Source organism: Portunus trituberculatus, chromosome 10 (assembly GCF_017591435.1).
Source record: "Portunus trituberculatus isolate SZX2019 chromosome 10, ASM1759143v1, whole genome shotgun sequence".
Classification (NCBI taxonomy): Eukaryota; Metazoa; Arthropoda; class Malacostraca; order Decapoda; family Portunidae; genus Portunus; species Portunus trituberculatus.
The window spans coordinates 12,245,335-12,266,259 of record NC_059264.1 but is presented as its reverse complement, the minus strand read 5'-3'; the positions used below and the strand labels follow the sequence as shown (position 1 = coordinate 12,266,259).

General features: G+C 34.5%; 1 protein-coding gene across 1 annotated transcript in view; it reads left to right on the top strand.

Moving 5' to 3' along the window:
* The window catches only part of LOC123502165 (soluble guanylate cyclase gcy-34-like), a 31,624-nt gene extending 12,524 nt beyond the window's left edge, over window positions 1-19,100 (top strand). Inside the window, exons 9-16 of the mRNA XM_045251394.1 lie at window positions 2,309-2,438; window positions 4,508-4,630; window positions 6,822-6,911; window positions 7,151-7,274; window positions 8,857-8,954; window positions 12,295-12,415; window positions 15,033-15,124; window positions 17,398-19,100. Of these exons, the coding sequence (XP_045107329.1) occupies window positions 2,309-2,438; window positions 4,508-4,630; window positions 6,822-6,911; window positions 7,151-7,274; window positions 8,857-8,954; window positions 12,295-12,415; window positions 15,033-15,124; window positions 17,398-17,517 (898 nt within the window). The 3' untranslated portion in view covers window positions 17,518-19,100. The remainder of the gene's footprint in view (window positions 1-2,308; window positions 2,439-4,507; window positions 4,631-6,821; window positions 6,912-7,150; window positions 7,275-8,856; window positions 8,955-12,294; window positions 12,416-15,032; window positions 15,125-17,397) is intronic.
* The last annotated feature ends 1,825 nt before the right edge of the window (window positions 19,101-20,925 follow it).

The window sequence follows — 20,925 nt, the reverse complement described above, 5'->3', positions numbered from 1 at the left end:
TATATATATATATATATATATATATATATATATATATATATATATATATATATATATATATATATATATATATATATTCTTGTCTCATCTGTCAAGAAAACAGAATTAGCGCTGCTCCTAAACCTTTGCATCCATGGGAGTTTCTGATCAAACCTTCCTCTCGGTTACATGTGGACTAGGCCAGACCCTTTAGTAACGAAATGTTTCTTGTTGTAACTGATGCTTACTTGAAATGGTTGGAAATTATACCAACTAGTAGATGTTTACCTCAGATAATGGTTTCTAACTGGAGGTCTCTCTTTTGTATACATGAAATACCAGATAGTGTGAGGCGCTGCAAGTTGACGACAACCAGTGAGCTTGAAGCCGCAAAGAAAAATGAGTCCACGTTAACAAAGGGATTCCACGATAGGTTGTGATTCCAATGTCCACGGTAAAGATGTGTTTGTTGAGGATAACTATCCGTTCATCGAAGCTAACGATGCGGCGAGGGCGATGGCGAAACGATTCAAAGTATTATTAACTACACAGGTACTGGGGCGAAACTTTTCCCCCCGAAAGGGTCAACCCCAGTCCCGTGGTTATGAGAGCAGTGACGATGCAACCTTGTAATGCCTGACACGGGTCGCCATGAGCAATGACCCACCACACACCACTCCCCAAACATTGTCATGAAGTGAGTCCTTTTTACCTAACCTAATCTAATCTAACCTAACCTAACCTAACGTAAAGGACCACTGGTACTGTCAGTGCCTGGCTCATGGCACATAGCGTGCCCTCGTTCATGGCGAATTGCTCAGCCCGGTGTCATTAAAAGCAGGGGACCCGTACACACCACTCACCACCAGACTCTATGCAAGGAACCCTTATCACCCCTTTAGGGCCCCTCACGGCACCATCTGGTGAGTGGTAGACATTGATCTCTTGCTTATCGCGACCCTTGCCTAGTGTGAGGCACTGCAAGTGGACGACTAGTAGTGAAGCTTGAAGCCACCAATGGTAATTATGTAACTATTGGGAATTTTTGAAATTTAGTTAAGCTTCTGGATGGAGTGGATTAGTGCACACAGGTTTACTTGTCTTATACATAAGCTGCCACCTGAGGACATATTTTTTTCTATTTTATGCTCTTAGAAAAAAAGCAAACTTAGTTTCCTTTATTTTCTTGATCACAATGACGTGTAAATATCAATGTTTCAAATATAAGGAAACACTAGGAGAGGACCCAAACTCCCGTTGAAGTTGTCAGATTCAACAGATCTCGTAATATTTCACAGAAAAGATGGTCAACTGCATATCGTATATTTTTGGATATTCTTCTGTCACATAAGGAGACATCAAGATAGGTAAAGTATCTTCAAACATGTATCTACGACAAAATAACCCCGCTATAATAGTAGAGTTAGGTTATAACTATGCATTGTGTTTTTTTTTATATATATACCATCTAGCTCTATTCCTGGGACAAAAATGACTTCTTCCTCAATTGATAACTCGAAGTTAGTATGATATTTTCTTTCCTTCTAGGTTAGTAAGTAGACTACAAGACACCATGAACATATGAAGCCCCGTAAATGAGTTTATTTTCATAACTTAGAAATCAAAGTCTGATAATGAGATTGTCTATTGCCAACCAAACTGTTCTGCATAGACGTCTTCAGCGTCATAGAGACCTAATGATGTTACCTCATGGACAGTGGCCGTCCTGACAGCGCGAAACCCCAGAGGGTTCATAAGAAGATTCCCAGGGGTACTTAGATGGCTGATCTAATAAAATCCTTTGCAGTACCATTGCATATTGAGTTCCATGTTTCATGTGATAATATTGGGGGTTCGGGTAGATGGTATTATAACTCAGGGGGTTCTTAACGATAAAAAGGTTGAGAACCCCTGCCCTAGGTACTTTGAAATATATTTTGTCTGGTCCTTGTAACTCTTTATCCGGTTGTTCTCCTTAGTTATTGAAGTACGAGTATCTATTACCTTCACAGTTTCTCCTCTAAAATATCAGCTCACTATTTCTTGCATGTTTTCCTGAGTGAAGACTACAAGTTCAAAATCTTACCAATATCTTCTCCAAAGCTAACTTCCTCCCTATCAGCTGCCTTTAATTAGCTATTATCTATTTGATGTTGTGTTTTGTATCTTAATAGGTAAAATAACCATTTTCCTGCTATCACGAATTTCTAGCGTTGTTTCACTTATGTTATTAACCCTTCAGGCATATTGAATTAGTCACTCGCACACGTAATTATGTCATTCTTTCTCAATATATAAATATGATTTTCTTCTTTTCTTTTTTCCACAGGACTACCATCCAAGAGCAACTGACGGTGGCCGATAGAGAGGAGGCGGTAAGCATAGCCATCCTGGTCCTTGTGCTATCCATATCTCCAATCATCGTGTTACTGGTACGGAAGGCAACTCACATGGTACAGGTGAGAGAGAGAGAGAGAGAGAGAGAGAGAGAGAGAGAGAGAGAGAGAGAGAGAGAGAGAGAGAGAGAGAGAGAGAGAGAGAGAGAGAGAGAGAGAGAGAGAGAGAGAGAGAGAGAGAGAGAGAGAGAGAGAGAGCATTTCGAGCATTTCAACATTTATCAATGCCTAACAGTTAGTGTGGGAGAATTTCTATACATAGTTACATGGATATTTTATAAATGGAGTCAGTCTTTTCAAGGTAAGCTGTTCAGGCAAAGTAATAAGTTTTGAGGAGCTGTTATGGTGTCTGGCGGAAGGCTAAGAGGATATGTGGTGTCTGGCGGAAGGCTAAGAGGATATGTGGTGTCTGGCGGAAGGCTAAGAGGATATGTGTTTAAGAAAGATATGATAAATAACAGAATTAATACCGAATACAGTAAAAATAAACTTTACCTAGAGGTAACTGCATTAGTAATAAGTGACCGTTCAGTACATAAATGAATAATTCTGTAAAAGGTGAAATTAAATTACAAAAAAATACACAATGCGGAAAGTCTATAATAATAATAATAATAATAATGATGATACTACCACTACTAATACTACTATTACTACTTTTACTACTAATGATAATAATAATAATGATAATAATAATAACAACAATAACAATAATAATAATGATAATGATAATAATAATAATAATAATAATAATAATAATAATAATAACAACAACAACAAGAACAACAACAACAATGACAACAACAACAATAAAAATGTTAATGATAATAACAATAATGATAATAATAGTAATAATAATAGTAACAATAATGATGATGATGATGATGATAATAATAATAATAATAATGATAATAATAATAATAATAATAATAATAATAATAATAATAATAATAATAATGACAATAATAACTATATTATTATTACTATTATTATTATTGATAACATTAATTATATTATTATTATAATCATTATAATAATAATAATCTTAAGAATAATGATTATTGTTATTATTATTTTATCATTGTTATTGTTATTGTTATTATTATTATCATCATCATCATCATTATTATTATTATTATTATTATTGTCATTATCCTTATCATTCATCTTTTTTTTTTTTCATCTTCTTCTTCTTTTTCTTTTCTTTTTCTTTTTCTTCTTGTCATTGTTATTATTATTATTATTATTATTATTATTATTATCATTATTATTATTATTATCATTATTATTATTATTGTCATTATTATCCTTATCATTCTTCATCTTCTTCTTCTTCTTCTTGTCATTATCATTATTACTATTATTATTATTATTATTATTATTATTATTATTATTATCATTATTATTATAATCTTTCTATGACTTGAACTTATTTAAGGAGGTGGTTTCAGGCATTTATCCCTTTCTTTTGCTGAGCTCTCTCGAGGCTGCACGGGGAACGGCAATTAAGTAAGCCTTTTCCTTTAACTGTTTGCCTTACCACTGGTCAGTTTTCTCCTCTTACATAAAGAAGCTCCGATAAGGTACCAGTCCCGTAACAGATTTGAAAACAGTAGTGAATTACATGGTAAGTGTCTTGTAACCTCCTCTTTAATAAAATTCATGTCATAGAAAGGTGACAATTTAGAAGCAGACAAGTTGTGTTAGAATTAACTAGTGTTGTATATTAAGAAATGGAGGCGAGGAGTTAGAAAGATTAGAAGAGGAGGTAAGGCAAACATAGTGTTAGAAGATGGCACGTGATTCAACTTTATGGTGATGAAAAGAGGCTGATGAAAGACAGAAGAGAGGAGTTGGTAAGACGAAAACCTTGGATTCCACCCTTTCTACAGAGCGGTATGAGTATATGAAATTTTTTATATATTTGAATCATATTCCATATATGGAATCCCCTCTACCAGCAAATCAATGTCCTACACGGGGAGGAGCAAATAAGTTGATTTTTTTTATTCTTTCTGTTGTCCTTAACCAGTATTCCTGTCTAACACACAAAAACTATCAAATTTCTTTTTTGTATTGTCATTGTACTCATAACACCAAAAGTAAATCAGAGAACACCTCTCTTCTTTCAGCTATTTTCAGATACATTGTCTGTGAAGATGTCTCAACTAAAAGCAGAAAAGAAACGGAGTGACCGTTTATTGTACCAAATGTTGCCAATAGAAGTTGCACGCCAGCTGCGGCAGAACAGACAGGTTGGTGAACATATATTGCGGTATCATTTTTTTAATATTTCCTTGATATATTAAAAGAAAACCAGTTGTTTTAACCCTTTGGATCTGATTTTAAAATGCACCTTGTTTCTTGATATAGCTCCTTACCAAGTGTTATTGATTTTATTATATATACACACACACACACACACACACACACACACACACACACACACACACACACACACACACACACACACATATATATATATATATATATATATATATATATATATATATATATATATATATATATATATATATATATATATATATATATATATATATATATATATATATATATATATATATATATATATATATATATATATATATATATATATATATATATATATATATATATATATATATATATATATATATATATATATATATATATATATATATATATATATATATATATATATATATATATATATATATAGGAGTAACTTCTGATTAGCTTGATACAATTTAGCATATTTCAAGTTTAACCCTAATAAAATATAAAATGAATTTCTTGAATTCTATTTCTAGCTGAATCTTTGTGACTTTCTTTATTGTACTGATCTACGAGTAGTCTCTGAAATAATAGTTATAATTCAATTACTAAATATAAAAATATTTGCTCCGCCATTGTGCTAAGAACTAGTGTCTAAAGTATTTTAGGACTAGTTGAACCCTTTTTGTGGTCTAATTATTCACTTTATTTCATGGATCTAGTCTTTGAGGCAGTCAAGGATATGTTTTACTGCTGGTATATATATATATATATATATATATATATATATATATATATATATATATATATATATATATATATATATATAAATAAAGAAAAGCCTTAAAACCTTAAAAGATTCCCAAATAATAAAGTAGTATAGAGACTATTAGGTAGGTCAAATTTCCCACCAATTCTCAGGGAAGTGCCCACGCGTACTTTAAAGTACGTCCAAGATTCATATCACTAGCAGTATTTGATAAGATGATGTAAATATCTTATAAGATTCTTTTCACACACACATTTTGACACCTTTAAATTAAAAAAAAAAATTTTTTAAGAACAAAACATAAGGGAAATTGCAAAAGGCTCACCTGTTTTTGTTGAAAAGATCTTGCGACTGCAGCCATCTTCCATCTTTCAGGGAAGTTATGTCTTTCCTTCCAGTTTAAGGTTCCCATGAAATCTTGTTTTTTGTAATGCACTTCAGGAGAAACACTCGTTTTCCTTTGTTCATGAAACCAATGGTAATTTCATATCTTCCTCCACAACGAAATGAGAGCCATATAAAAAAGACCACCGTTAACATCCTTTAAAATACGCTTGGGCACTAATGGGAATACATCACTAAGTCAAATCTTGCATGGAACACCGAAAACAAAGTAGGAGATGAGGAAGAGTTATTTGTCCGCCCCCAAGCGGTGTCGGCCGCTTCTTCTTGTGATCCCTTGAGCTTTTGTGTTGCTTTCACCATATTATTTGTGTTTCCGCCCCTCTATTGCCTGCTATAATGGATATCATATCTTTGTATTCATATACGATCATGTCATGAGGATCACCTTGATGCCGTGTCACTGAGTGATAGTGAATCACTGTTGATCCTGCCTTAATATCCACCCATACGGACTCTGTTTTGATATGTATTAGTTTTTTTTTTTAAGCGCAATAATAGGAAAATTTTCAACATTGTTCCTCTAAGCATCTCTCCTTTTCAAAATACTAAAGCTATTCCTCGCCTTGGCCGAGCTATTTATTTTTCTAGATTTAACTATTCTGTCTTTAATACCATTCTTACAAGCCTTTTCTCTCTTCTGACTAACGGAAAGGCTTTGAGATTTTCTGGTAGAACTCAGCCTGAAGGTTCGAGATTTACATTCGCAACTTAGCCTCCACCTCAGATCTTTGCAACGAAAGCCTCAAGAATAGGAGAACTACCACGCTCTGCCAAAATCGCAGAGAAAGCTGCCAGGTCACTCACGACTAACAGAGACACTTCCATGCATTAGGAAGATTGACCTGAGACTGAGGAAAGTTGACCTAAGACTAAGGAAAGTTAATCTGAAGGTTGACCTAAGACACCAGCCAAAAGGGCACACAGCTTTCTAGAGAAGTGGGACTTTTTTTGAGATACTAGGATAAATTGTTAAATTATAAACTTTTGTTTCCCATCAGGTTCCTGCGGAGAGCTTCGAGAGTGCTACTGTTTACTTCAGCGACATAGTTGGCTTTGAGGACTTGTGTGCAGAAAGTTCACCCATGCAGGTCAGTGATTCGTATGAGGTTTGACGTTTTTTATTCTAAAACACATGAAAAGTACAAAGAAGATTGCTTCACTCATTTATATATATATATATATATATATATATATATATATATATATATATATATATATATATATATATATATATATATTTTCTTCATCATCCATCTTACTAAGCTTTGCCCAACATGTGTACATGCTTTGTTTATTCTCTCTCTCTCTCTCTCTCTCTCTCTGTTAGATTGTGACTCTTCTCAACTGCCAATATAAAGTATTTGATTCACGTCTCGAGAAGTACGACGTTTATAAAGTGGAGACCATCGGTGACGCCTACATGGTAGTGTCTGGCCTGCCGCGGCGAAACGGTAAGAAAACAACTGATAAAGAAATATGTTAATATCCTACATCCTAAAACGTCCTCCTCTATGTACTTTGTATAGAAAACCAAACCATTTGCATTGCTAAACCAGAATCATCTTTTATCTTACAGACACCGTTTATTATCAACTCAAATTCATTTTCAGAGAGTGAATAGCGTCCACTATCAGGTGAATAATAGTATAATTTATTTTCATTCTTTCTTGTGAAAATTCCATATCAGGTTTTTCTTACTACATGGTACATTTTGCAACTATCTCCTTGACACGGGAAGCTTGAGGGAGTAATAGTTTGGGAGGAGTTTTTCTTGTCTTTCCGGTCTGTTTTGTCTTTCTTCTCTCAAGCAAATTAAAAGTAGTTACCAGATCGCCTTGCAATGAGTAAAAAGATTGTTGCTCTTTGGCTTTCTTGTGCATTCTTCGTCTTTCTACCTTATATTTACATTTTTATTCTTCCTACTACTTCTCCTTTGTTATCTTATGTTTATACTTCACCTTTACCCAATCATTCCCTTCCTCTTGGTTCTAACTCACTGTCTCTTTTCACAATGAAAACTTGTCGGGCATTAAACACGACGAGGAAGGAAGAGGAGGACGAAAGATGGCCAACTTCTTAGACATACTGGGTGAAACACACACACACACACACACACACACACACACACACACACACACACACACACACACACACACACACACACACACACACACACACACACATACACACACACATTCTCTCTCTCTCTCTCTCTCTCTCTCTACACACACACACACACAACACACAAATTTCATGTAAGTACACTGATCTCGTAACTATCAAAACTATTTCTGAACTTCTGTAGTGATAAGGTGTATCACACGTGAAACAAAGAATCCACATGGGACTAACTCACTATGCTAATGGTAGTGCTGCCACCACCCTGTATATTCTTAACACCTGACTGAGTGACACTTGCCAATGAGTATGCCACCAAAAGGTAAATAAAATTGACTTTACATTTTTCAGTTCTTATCTATTTAGGTAAAAATGTGGGGTCTTTGAACGGATTAAAATAATTTAAATTGATTTCCTTGGGAAAAATGGTTTTGAACTTGGAACAATTCAGGCATGGAACAGCCTTCTGAAACGAATTAAGTTCGAAGTCCGAACGTCCAATACATAATATATATATATATATATATATATATATATATATATATATATATATATATATATATATATATATATATATATATATATATATATATATATATATATATATATATATATATATATATATATATATACATAAATGTAATGTGCTTATAATTTATTTCATTCTATTTATTTATTCATTCACTTTATTTCATGATATATATATATATATATATATATATATATATATATATATATATATATATATATATATATACGTATATATATATATATATATATATATATATATATATATATATATATATATATATATATATATATATATATATATATATATATATATATATATATATATATATATATATATATATATATATTTTTTTTTTTTTTCATCGATCTATTAATCATACGAAGGTCAACGTCACGTGTTGGAAATCAGTTGTCTGGCGCTTGACCTACGGCACGCTGTCCAAGCCATTCCTATCCCACACAAGCCAGGATCTTTCTTGCAGGTGCGTAAAGCAAATTATAGCAATTAGAAATATAACAATAATGGCGTCCAAGCGACCCCTATCCCTCACAAGCCAGGATCCTCTTGCAGGTGTGTGTAGTTAACTAAAGCTGTTAGAAATGTAACAATGATGCCCTCCAAGCCATTCCTATCCTGTATAGACTAGGACCATTCTTGCAGGTGCTTTTAGTAAACAAAACCAGTTAGAATTATAAGGATGGTTAGTATCAAATGGCAAAGAGAGACTGAAGCAAGTTAGAGGAGTAGATAAAGTGAAAAACAGATAGATAATCTTCATTAAGGATGAGGGGGACTTATTATTATTATTTTTTTCATTATCATACAATAAAGGGAAACCAGCAATTGCCAAATGAAATTGCGAAAAAAAAACTGACTTCGGTGCCAGTCCCTGGAAATTGACATAAGCGTTATTGAAAAGCATGGGATGTCTTGAAAACTCCCTCTCCAATGAACTCAAGTATTAGGAAGGTGGATATGTGTACATAACCATACACCAAGTTTTAGAGGTTACCAGTGAAAAGGATGAATGACTAAAATGACTGAGAATAAAGGTTAACTGCTGCCTTAGAGAGATGTACAGAATAGAGGCGAGACAATGAAGGGGCAGAATAGGGGCAAGATAAGATTAATAGACTGTTGTAGTTAAGGTTATGTGTGTAGATGAGCGGTCACTGAGTTAACGTGTCAAACGTTCACTTTCTTTCTCACACAGCTTTCCCAGGACTGTCAATATAAACACAGTTTGTTTTATCACGAGTATATCAAGAGTAGAGTTAACTACACTATACTAAGACAGTCTGCGCACTTCTTTCAAGAGGGAGGTGTCAAGACATTTGTCCCTGAATTCTGACTAATTCTTTCGAATCGTTTATGGAAATTATAATTCCACTGGGCCTTTTGTTTCTGATATTTTTTTTTTTTTTTGGTATTGGCAGTTATCCCTCTTACATAAAAAAAATAAACACACACACACACACACACCCGGTAGCTCAGTGGTTAGAGCGCTGACTTCACAAGCCAGAGAACTGGGGTTCGATTCCCCGGCCGGGTGGAGATATTTGGGTGTGTCTCCTTTCACGTGTAGCCCCTGTTCACCTAGCAGTGGTACGGGATGTAAATCGAAGAGTTGTGACCTTGTTGTCCCGGTGTGTGGTGTGTGCCTGGTCTCAGGCCTATCCGATGATCGGAAATAATGAGCTCTGAGCTCGCTCCGTAGAGTAACGTCTGGTTGTCTCGTCAGAGACTGCAAACAGTGAAACACACAAGTCCAGAGCTCCCTGGCAGTCGCCGAGAGCGTCGCGGCCAGATCGTGTGATCGCTAGACTCCGTCTAACTCCGGCATTTCTCTTGTCCACCTTCGTCAGCAGTAACTCACTGACACGGTGACCGACTCGAACATTTAAGAATGCTTACAAATGCATTAATTACAACAGTTAAAGTATTATCTAATTATAAATGTAAGAATTATGATATACATTGATATTAAACGTATTTATGTTATTATACTTAGCTATAATTAAATAAATAAATAAATAAATAAATAAATATATATATATATATATATATATATATATATATATATATATATATATATATATATATATATATATATATATATATATATAATCTAACAACTAGAGATTCCCTCATTGAACCTGTGAGAGCGAATGTTGACCTCAGCATGGCCCCTGTTGGAAGTGTATGCGAAGGAAATAAAAGAATGTGAACTATAGAGATTTCTCGCTAATATCAGCCGCGTTCTCATGGCTATATGTGAAGAAACGTGAAAATAATGATGTACATTTCATACCCTAGTAAGAGGTACCGCCGTGGTACAGTGGAACCGTGCGTGCTTTGGGGTCCGAGGGGTCTCCAAGCGCACGGGTTCGAATCCTGTCCACGGTCCGAGTGTAGGTTGGGCTTCCTCACTCGGGGCAACGGTTTCCTAGCGAGTGGGCTTTGAGATAGGAGGTACCCCAAAAAGTATCCCCTTTAGCCCAGAAATTCCCGTGAAAAGCCCACATGGTTAAAAAAGAAAAAGAAAAACTTATACAGCGAAACTGAGGATAGAGGAGAATCATCCAGTTATGACTGGTAGTGAGCAAGCGAAATGTCTGTTCTTACAGCCTCTACAAACCAAAGGTCAAGAGCAACATTTCTTTATTTAATAGAGCTACATCAGCCCTGCAAACCATATCAGAGGAAATGACAAAAGTATGTGTGTCCGTGACGACACCATTTGCTTTTTCCCCACTCTTTTCTTTTCTTCTTCACACATGACAAGTATTATGCTACACAACGTTATTCTCTTCTGATCCTTGATGGTGGGCACCATTCTTGTCGTACCATCCATAGCCAGGGCGACCGCTGTCTTTCGAGGTTGGCGTGTTTTGAGCAGGGCACCGTTTGGACACTGTTCGTTGTTCAGCGGACAAAAACGGGAAGTTCGCCATCGAGCAAACCGCTCGCCTGTGTTCGAGAGCAATGCTCAATCGTGTAGACAGGGCTTAACGCAACAGCATAGGTTTCACCGAAGTCTCTAGAAGAGGATGACCAAGATTCAGTAAGCAAAGCCAGGAGTTAAGCGGCATTGACGGAAGCCATACTGGAGATCTGATAAAAGATTGTGAAGTGGCAGATGTTTGAGAATCTTCTTATTGAAGACAGATTGAAAAACTTTAGACAAGCAAGAGATTAAAGCTATAGGTCGGTACATTGAGGGATTAGAAAGATCCCCCATTTTTAGAAACTGGCTAAATATAGGCCAACTTCCAGCAAGAAGGAAAGGTAGAAGTCGATAGACAGAGTTGAAAGAGATTGACTAGGCAAGGTACAAGCACAGAAGCACAGTTTTTAAGAACAATAGGAGAGACCCTATCAGGTCCTTAAGCCTTCCGAGAGTTTAGGCCAATGAGGACATGGAAAACATCATTACAGAAAATTTTGATTCAAGGCATGAATTAAATAGTCAGAGGGAAGGGGAGAGAGGGACAAGCCCAGAATCATCCAAGATGGACTTGTTAACAATGGTTTGAGAGAAGAGTTCAGCTTTAGAGACGTGTGATATGGGAGGATCAGGATGAAATAAGGAAAGATCTCCGTAAAGAGAGAGACAAAATGTGCTCTACTTTGGAAGTTAAATAATAAAAAAATAATTCTTATAGTCAGAGAAGTTTGTTTGTAGGTAAAGAGTACAGATAAATTTATTTAACACGTCAGCAATTTAAGACTGGAAAGCTTTTAGAACTTATAATATAAATTGTAGTTAAGTTTTTAATTTCGATGTTGCTCTTTTATTTTCTCCATTATATCGCTAATAGACTCGCGCAGGAGTGAACACGGGGCCCGTAGTTGCTGGCGTGGTTGGAACCCGGATGCCTCGTTACTGCCTCTTTGGAGACACAGTCAATACCGCCTCACGTATGGAAACAACATGTGAGCGTAAGTTTCTTTTCACACTGTTCCTGTTGCTATTACTGCTGCTGCTGCTGCGGCTGTTTTTTTTGTTGTTGTTGTAGTTGTTGGTTGTCATTTGTGGTTCTGATTTTTTTTTTTTTACGCTAAGGCCTATAGCACCTGCATGTAGGCACATTTGAAGAGTGCACACTTGCAGAGTGTATGGGAAACGCTGTTCAGCTTCCGCTCATTAGTGGCGCAGGCAGTTTTATTTATAGTGGTACCCATATTAGGGCCCATATCACCACCCAAGCCCATCTTGAGTGTAACCACCTAGAACCTGGGTACCATGGTGATATGTAGGTAAATGGCAAAGTGTATTAAGGCTGTACGTGGTGGGATTCGAACCTACCCGTGGACGTCTGCCCGATTCCACGCTCACCACTTTATCCACTACGCCACCACCTCCCTGATTGTTGTGTCATGATAAATAATACCACTATGACTACTCCTACTACTACTACTACTACTTAAATCACTACTACTACTGCTACTACTACTACTACTACTGCTACTATTACTACTACTACTACTACTACTACTACTACTACTACTACTACTACTACTACTACTACTACTACTATTGCTGCTACTATTACTACTACTACTACTACTACTTCTGCTGCTACTATTACTACTACTACTACTACTACTACTACTACTACTACTACTTAAATCACTGCTGCTGCTACTAATACTATTGATAATGTGATAATATAAATAATGATAAATAATGATAATAATAATCGTAATGATAATACTAATGATTATAATAATAATAATAATAATAATAATAATAATAATGAAAATAATAATAATAATAATAATAATAATAATAATAATAATAAAATAATAATAATAATAAAAATAAGAACAATAATAATAATAATATTAATAACAATAATAATTATAATAATAATAATAATAATAATAATAATAATAATATTATCATTATTATTATTATTATTATTATTATCATTATCATTATTTTTTTTTCATGATTATCATCTTTGTTATTATTTCATAACTATTATTTTTGTTTTATTACAATTTCAGTAGAATTATATTATAAGATTTTTGTCTTATTACTTATCTTATAGTATTTGCAGTGGTGTTTCTGGTATTGCAGTGGTCTGATATTGTAGAACACACACACACACACACACACACACACACACACACACACACACACACACACACACACACACACACACACACACACACACACACACACACACACACACACACACTCTCTCTCTCTCTCATTTGAAGAAATACAGGATGCTATATACATATGCAGTGTGTAAGTGTGTGTTATGTGTGTATTTTTTGTGTCTGTATGCCTTTCGGTATGTATGTGTCTAAGTTTGTATTTATGTATGTTTGTATGTGTGTATATGTATATGTATGTGTGCATGTGTACGTGTATGTGTGTCTGCGTGTATGTACGTGTGCATGTACATGTATGTGTGTATATGTGCATGTATGTCTGTATATGGACATGTATGTGTACATATGTTCATGTATGTGTTTATATAGGCATGCGTGTTTACAAACGTATGTATTCTGAGTAATCATTTAATTTATAAAAGTATTTAATTGATGTATGTATGGAAGTATGTATTCATGTACCTATGTATTTAGGTAGATAGATAGATATTTGTTTTTGTTATGTGTATGTTCATATATATGAAACTATGTATGAAATAATATGTTGATATTTTCGCTTTTATATGTCGGGTACATGTGTGTATGTATGCAAGTCTGTGCATATATTGTATGTGTATGTTTTTAAGGTTTGCTTCACATTTGCATACTTGATTGTGTTTATGCATGTATGCATGATTGTATTTGTATGTATGTGTGTATATGTTTATGTATGTGTGTGTGTGTGTGTGTGTGTGTGTGTGTGTGTGTGTGTGTGTGTGTGTGTGTGTGTGTGTATGTTGTGATTTATGTTCAGTTACTTATGTATATGTATGGGTTATATGTCCAAGAATGCAAGTGTATGCATTTAATTTTTTTTTTTTTTATTTATACCATGTGGGCTTTTCACGGGAATTTATGGGGTAAAGGGGATACTTTTTGTGGTACCTCCTATCTCAAAGCCCACCCGCTAGGAAACCGTTGCCTCGAGTGAGGAAGCCCAACCTACACTCGGACCGTGGACAGGATTCGAACCCGTGCACTTGGAGACCCCTCGGACCCCAAAGCACGCATGGTTCCACTGTATGTTAGGCTCAAGCATAATATACTCTGTGTGTGTGTGAGTGTGTGTGTGTGTGTGTGTGTGTATGTGTGTATATATATATATATATATATATATATATATATATATATATATATATATATATATATATATATATATATATATATATCTGCAGTCGGTAAAACATTTGCGTTTATATCTATTCTCAATACAATTGTTCAGGTCTGTATAAAAGCTTCGGCTTAATAGACCTGGCCTTATCAGTATCAGTGTCTATTGTATAAATTATATAAATAAATATCAATAAAGATATCAATATCAATTTCAATATCAATCTCTCTCTCTCTCTCTCTCTCTCTCTCTCTCTTTCTCTCGCTCTCACTCTCTCTCCAGCAATGCGCATCCAGATATCTCTCAGTACACGGATGTCACTTCTGTCTGCTGGTGGATTCATTATGGAGTTTCGTGGATACACTGAGGTGAAGGTGAGAAAACGTTTTTAAGTATTTGAGGAAGTTGGTTATTATTAATAAGGTGTTCCTTCAGAAAAGAAAGTCACATGCTCCAAATAATTAAAATTCAAGCCACTGTACGTGGGAAATATTCTATATTCAAATATTTTATTAAGGTCATGTCTTTGAAGTTATAGATAGGATACAATAAGATAGAATATTGTAGTAGATTAACACAAGTTTGTAGAACGTGATTTCAACTTAATGCGACTTGATATTTAAGGGTATACAATTAGATAACGCGATTTATTCGATTTAACGCGGGTTAACTCCACTCGATAACTTCACTCTCACCCACGGTGCTTCTGGTGGCATCCAAAATACTTAACAACAAGCGAAGCAACTTCTGGCTGAGAAAAGGCATCCATATACACATAGGTAGACAATGTTGCCAAGGTAATGAGGTTACTAGCAGGTTGCCGGTAAAACTACCTCCCGAGATGTTAATGTCTCACATATACATTTATGTTAACAAAATAACATTTATTAGCTTTTAACAAGCCTTACCATGCCACGTTTGGATCCCATAGTATAGGATACAAGGTGAAAACAGAGAAAAATGGTCCACTCACAGTGTAAGTTAGCTCCAGACTGAGGGTCACAAAACTGAGGGCCAGTTATCACTTTGACTCTGTGGCACTGAGTGAAAGTTCAGAGACGCTCAGCTGAACCTTCTGAGAGTCCTCACTTACCAGTCTAGAGCTAACCTGCACTGTGAATGAATCGTTTCTCTGCGTTTTCATCTTGTGTCCTATACTATGGCATCCAAGCGTCCCTCACAGGAAAGTGATTCCAAGAAAAAAAAAATTGTAACCATTGAAGAGAAGTTGGAAGTATTAGATCACTATGCTAGAGAAGACCTCAGTGATTGTTCATGTGACAAGACTGAGGGTAAGCACGTTGTGTACCATTAAAGCTAATAAAATGACAACGTGTGTCTCTGTGACCTCGTGATGTATTAATATTATTTTTTTCTATCATAGAATTATGTTTGAATAATGTGATTTTGAATAATGTGACGTCTCCATGAACGTAACCCTCGCGTTAATCAAGAGTTGACTATATATATATATATATATATATATATATATATATATATATATATATATATATATATATATATATATACATATATCATACTTAACCCTATGCTATCGCATGTTCCGCTATCATTATTTATTGCTATCCCACATACTTAAAAAGCTGCACATTTTTCTGTCTCTCACAAAATTACTGCCATCGCGCGCCCATCATTCGAAAACTCCCGGATTGTGACGTCACGTGATAGTAAAGTTTCTCTTTATATTTTTTTTGAAAAATAGTTCTTTTCCCATTCTACCCATTTACCTTAGCTCCGTATCGTCCACAATGAGGTACCGTATTGTGACAGCATGTAAGACACATCTTTTTCTAATACTTTTACCTACCCTAACTGCATACATCATTATTCTATTCCTGTTATTATTGACATTACCAGTAATATCATTTTTATAAACGAATTATCTTTAAAATGACAGGAATCGAACCTTTGAAACATTGATACATGTTTGTAAATATCTGCTGATCGGCACCCTGACTCAATGTGGTGAGGAGTAATAGCGAGTTCATGATCATAACAAAATACATCAACACCATCACCATTATGGCAGCAGGAGGAAACAGATATAGCTACACAATCTCCCACAAATTACAAGTGGTAGATTATGTCAAGGAGCATGGCAATACCGCAACCCCAAGGACTTTGATTCACCACCTACGGGAAAAATTACAAGTCTCTGGCGACAATAAGATGACAAACCAAAGAGCACAAAGAAAGATGAATATTTTCTGCCTGTGTAGTGTGCTACTAGATTGCTTTCAAGGGAATATTCTTAAATACACCAAAAACTTTTTTTTCTTAATTTGGCTTACTGAAATAGGTGTGCGTCTTATATACCAGTGCGTCCTATATGCCGTCAAAAACGCTGAATAAAATGCTTCAAAATGTATGTTGTTATTATGATTCTTATTTAAATATTCTATAATTTATCATTTCTTCATTTCTATACTATTATATGGTATAAAGACTGGGAAAAACGTGACAAAAAAAAAAAAAAAGATAGCTTGGAGGTCCTAGTGTCAATTTGAATTATTACCATATATATATATATATATATATATATATATATATATATATATATATATATATATATATATATATATATATATATATATATATATATATATATATACTTCTTTTTCATCAGGGAAAAGGTGAGATGGCTACTTATTGGCTAGAGGGCCGAGACGGACTGACTTTCGGCGCTGTTAATGTTCCAGTTTTAGAAGATCCTAACGCTGAATTAACGAATCCGCAAGAAAAGTGATAGTAATAATGTGAAATATTTCGTTATGTAATAAAATCTTGATTGGTCTTGTGATTATGGCATGTATTCTTTAATTTATTTTCATTTACTGAACGCTAATCTTTTTGTTCCATAATACAATGGGGAAGGCATCGTCTACCTTCTAAAACAACTTTATTTTTTTGCAGAAAATCTATTAATCTAATTACACACACATCCTTTTCTAGAAAAGAAAAATATTATGACGTTTCGTACACCAGCCTCGGGATCCCAAATAGGTTCAGGTCAGATTGCCTTTTTAGTATTGATCTTAAACGTCTCGACGTTTCCATCAACTTTTCATTCATCAACACCTGCATCATTAGCTGCTTTAGATCTATTTTTAGTGTGTAGAAAACCTTCTGCCGAACACTGAAGCTGTTTATATCCTCACTGAATTACAAAAGGGTGAGGCAACTGACAGTAACTTCTTTTCTGTTCCTTCCTATTTTATCTATCCCTATTTTCAGTCCAAAGTTGGGTGTAAGTTTGCATTGATGAAGGACCCATTTTTTTTAAAACTTAGTGTTAATATTTTCCATCACTAATGTAGCCCTTTTACATTTTTTTTTACCATGGTCCACGCTTTGGTAAGTAAACCAAACCCAAGCAAATCTTAATTGATATATTGTGAATAACTATCCCTTTCCAACAACAAATCCCAATGCTGTATACCTGTCTTATGCAATGGAAGTTTGTCGAAAATGTTGAAAAGTACCAACGTGCTCCTATGTTATGAAATATTGTATACATCCTTCAGATAAATAGATTTTGTACCTCAAATGCTGCATTCTGGTGGGTTTAGAAGACTGTTTTTGCAACTCAATAATAATGGTATATTTTATAACCAGCGTCAACTGTTACCAGAGAAGTACTGATATTATTTTACTCCTTCAATAGTCTCATGGTTTTTATTACCCTTATCAGACAGGATTTTCTCATTCTGCGTGATGTAAACCACATATAAAGGGTCTCCTGTGATTTAAAGCATATATTTCGGTATTTGATGTTTAAGTAATTCTGTGTGAAAAATACTCCATACACATGGTGTGTTTTGCTGTATTTTGCGAGATATTAATTTGGCTGTTGCGTGTAGCGAGAACTGCTGGCTAGGTTCTCCTCCTCAAGTACCTACATATTGCAAAGGCTGCGCTCGGTATCGTTATATATTTTTTTCTAAATGTATAATGTACGCAGTCAACGCCTTACAGATGGCATTTAGTAAAGGACAAATTAAGATAAAGAGAAAACACACTAATATAGTGGTTCTTTAGAACTATATATGGTGACTAATCAGCTTCATGACGACCCAGTATTCTTGCCATGCAGACGTCCCTCTAATATTCTTTCTAATTGATGTCAAATTGTGCTTTGTTCTGTAGATTTGGCTCGTTTATGTATCTGGTGGAGCTTTGTATTGCCATTTGGACGATGCTACTTTAAGCTGCATTCCCATCACACAGTGAATGGTGTGTCATTAATATCATTACATGAATATCATGATCGAAAAATCAGTATTACTAAATGTGAAAGATTTTTCACTGTGGCAAAAAGACGCACTTTGGCAGTCAGCTGACTGGCGACTCCTGTCACGTGAGTGTTAAAAAAAAAAAAAAAAAAAATATATATATATATATATATATATATATATATATATATATATATATATATATATATATATATATATATATATATATATATATATATATATATATATATATATATATATATATATATATATATATATATATATATATATATATATATATATATATATATATATATATATATATATATATATATATATATATATATATATATATATATATATATATATATATATATATATATATATATATATATATATATATATATATATATATATATATATATATATATATATATATATATATATATATATATATATACGCACACACACAATGATGTACAGATATACTGAAAACGTGTACTTATCCATGTTAGAGTGTATCATTGATATAATGTACAGCAACTGTGCTCGCACCTTGCACCTAGTACTACAGTTTGAACAAGGTGCCGTGCTCGCACCTTGCACCTAGTACTACAGTTTGAACAAGGTGCCTCCGTGCTCGCACCTTGCACCTAGTACTACAGTTTGAACAAGGTGCCGTGCTCGCACCTTGCACCTAGTACTACAGTTTGAACAAGGTGCCGTGCTCGCACCTTGCACCTAGTACTACAGTTTGAACAAGGTGCCGTGCTCGCACCTTGCACCTAGTACTACAGTTTGAACAAGGTGCCGTGCTCGCACCTTGCACCTAGTACTACAGTTTGAACAAGGTGGAATCTAAAGTTTTATGAACTTATTATTTTTTTGTAGCTGACTGTTTTCGTCTCTCCCCATTTGCTGTAATGTTGCATCTCTTGCTATCTTTTACCAAAGTATTTATGTCAAGTGGTCTTCTGGTCTTGATAACTGCTTGTCTCCCTTCCATCCCTAGACCTGCGACATAAAACTTTCTTCTCACCATTATTGTATCACCCTCTCTAATGCAAATTCAATCCTTTTCCTGGTAAAACCTTGGAACTCCATTATTGCTGTTCTATTTCTTTCTTCCTATGGCAAACTCTTAAAAGGAAGTTTCAAGGCAATGTTATTTTAATTTTTGAAAATTACTTTTGACTTTGTTAGTGTCAGCACTTCAGCTACTAATATATTCATGTAAATGCTACTAATATAATTGTGTAAATGGTGTCACGATTACATGTAATAGGTTTATATCATATAATATAAAAACAAAATTTAAGATATTAATTATTATTACTTATAATAGAATGTATTTTTCCCAAGACCTAAAACATGTAGATAGTTTTGGAAAATAAATGTTAAATTGCAAGTTTGAGTTTGTTATTCTCAATATCTAGTGGCAAAACAAAAAAGTAAATATAGATTTAATAAACATTCCTTCATGTACCCTAGCTAGTGAACCCTGAGGAACACAACTGTTAATAGATTTAGGAGAAGAACAGTGGCCGTCTACCACGGCTGCAATAGAACGGTCAGAAAGGAAACCGAAGATAAAGTTGCAGAGAGAAGGATAGAAACCGTAGGAGGGCAGTTTTGAAATCAAAGCTTTGTGCCAGATTCTATGAAAAGCTTTTGATATGTTTAACGCCACAGCAAAAGTTTCACCGAAATCTCTAATAAGAGGATGACCAAGATAGCCTTTGCCATAATGCAAAGGCTGTCATATTTTGATATACGGCGCCAGGTAACCCAAGAGCAGGAAATAATAATCCCTTTTTTTTCATAAGCATAAATATCACAAGGAAGCGCATCACCTGTGTCAACTTAGCATATAATAATAATTCCAAGCATTATAGACAACAACTGTGAACGCCTCGGATCAG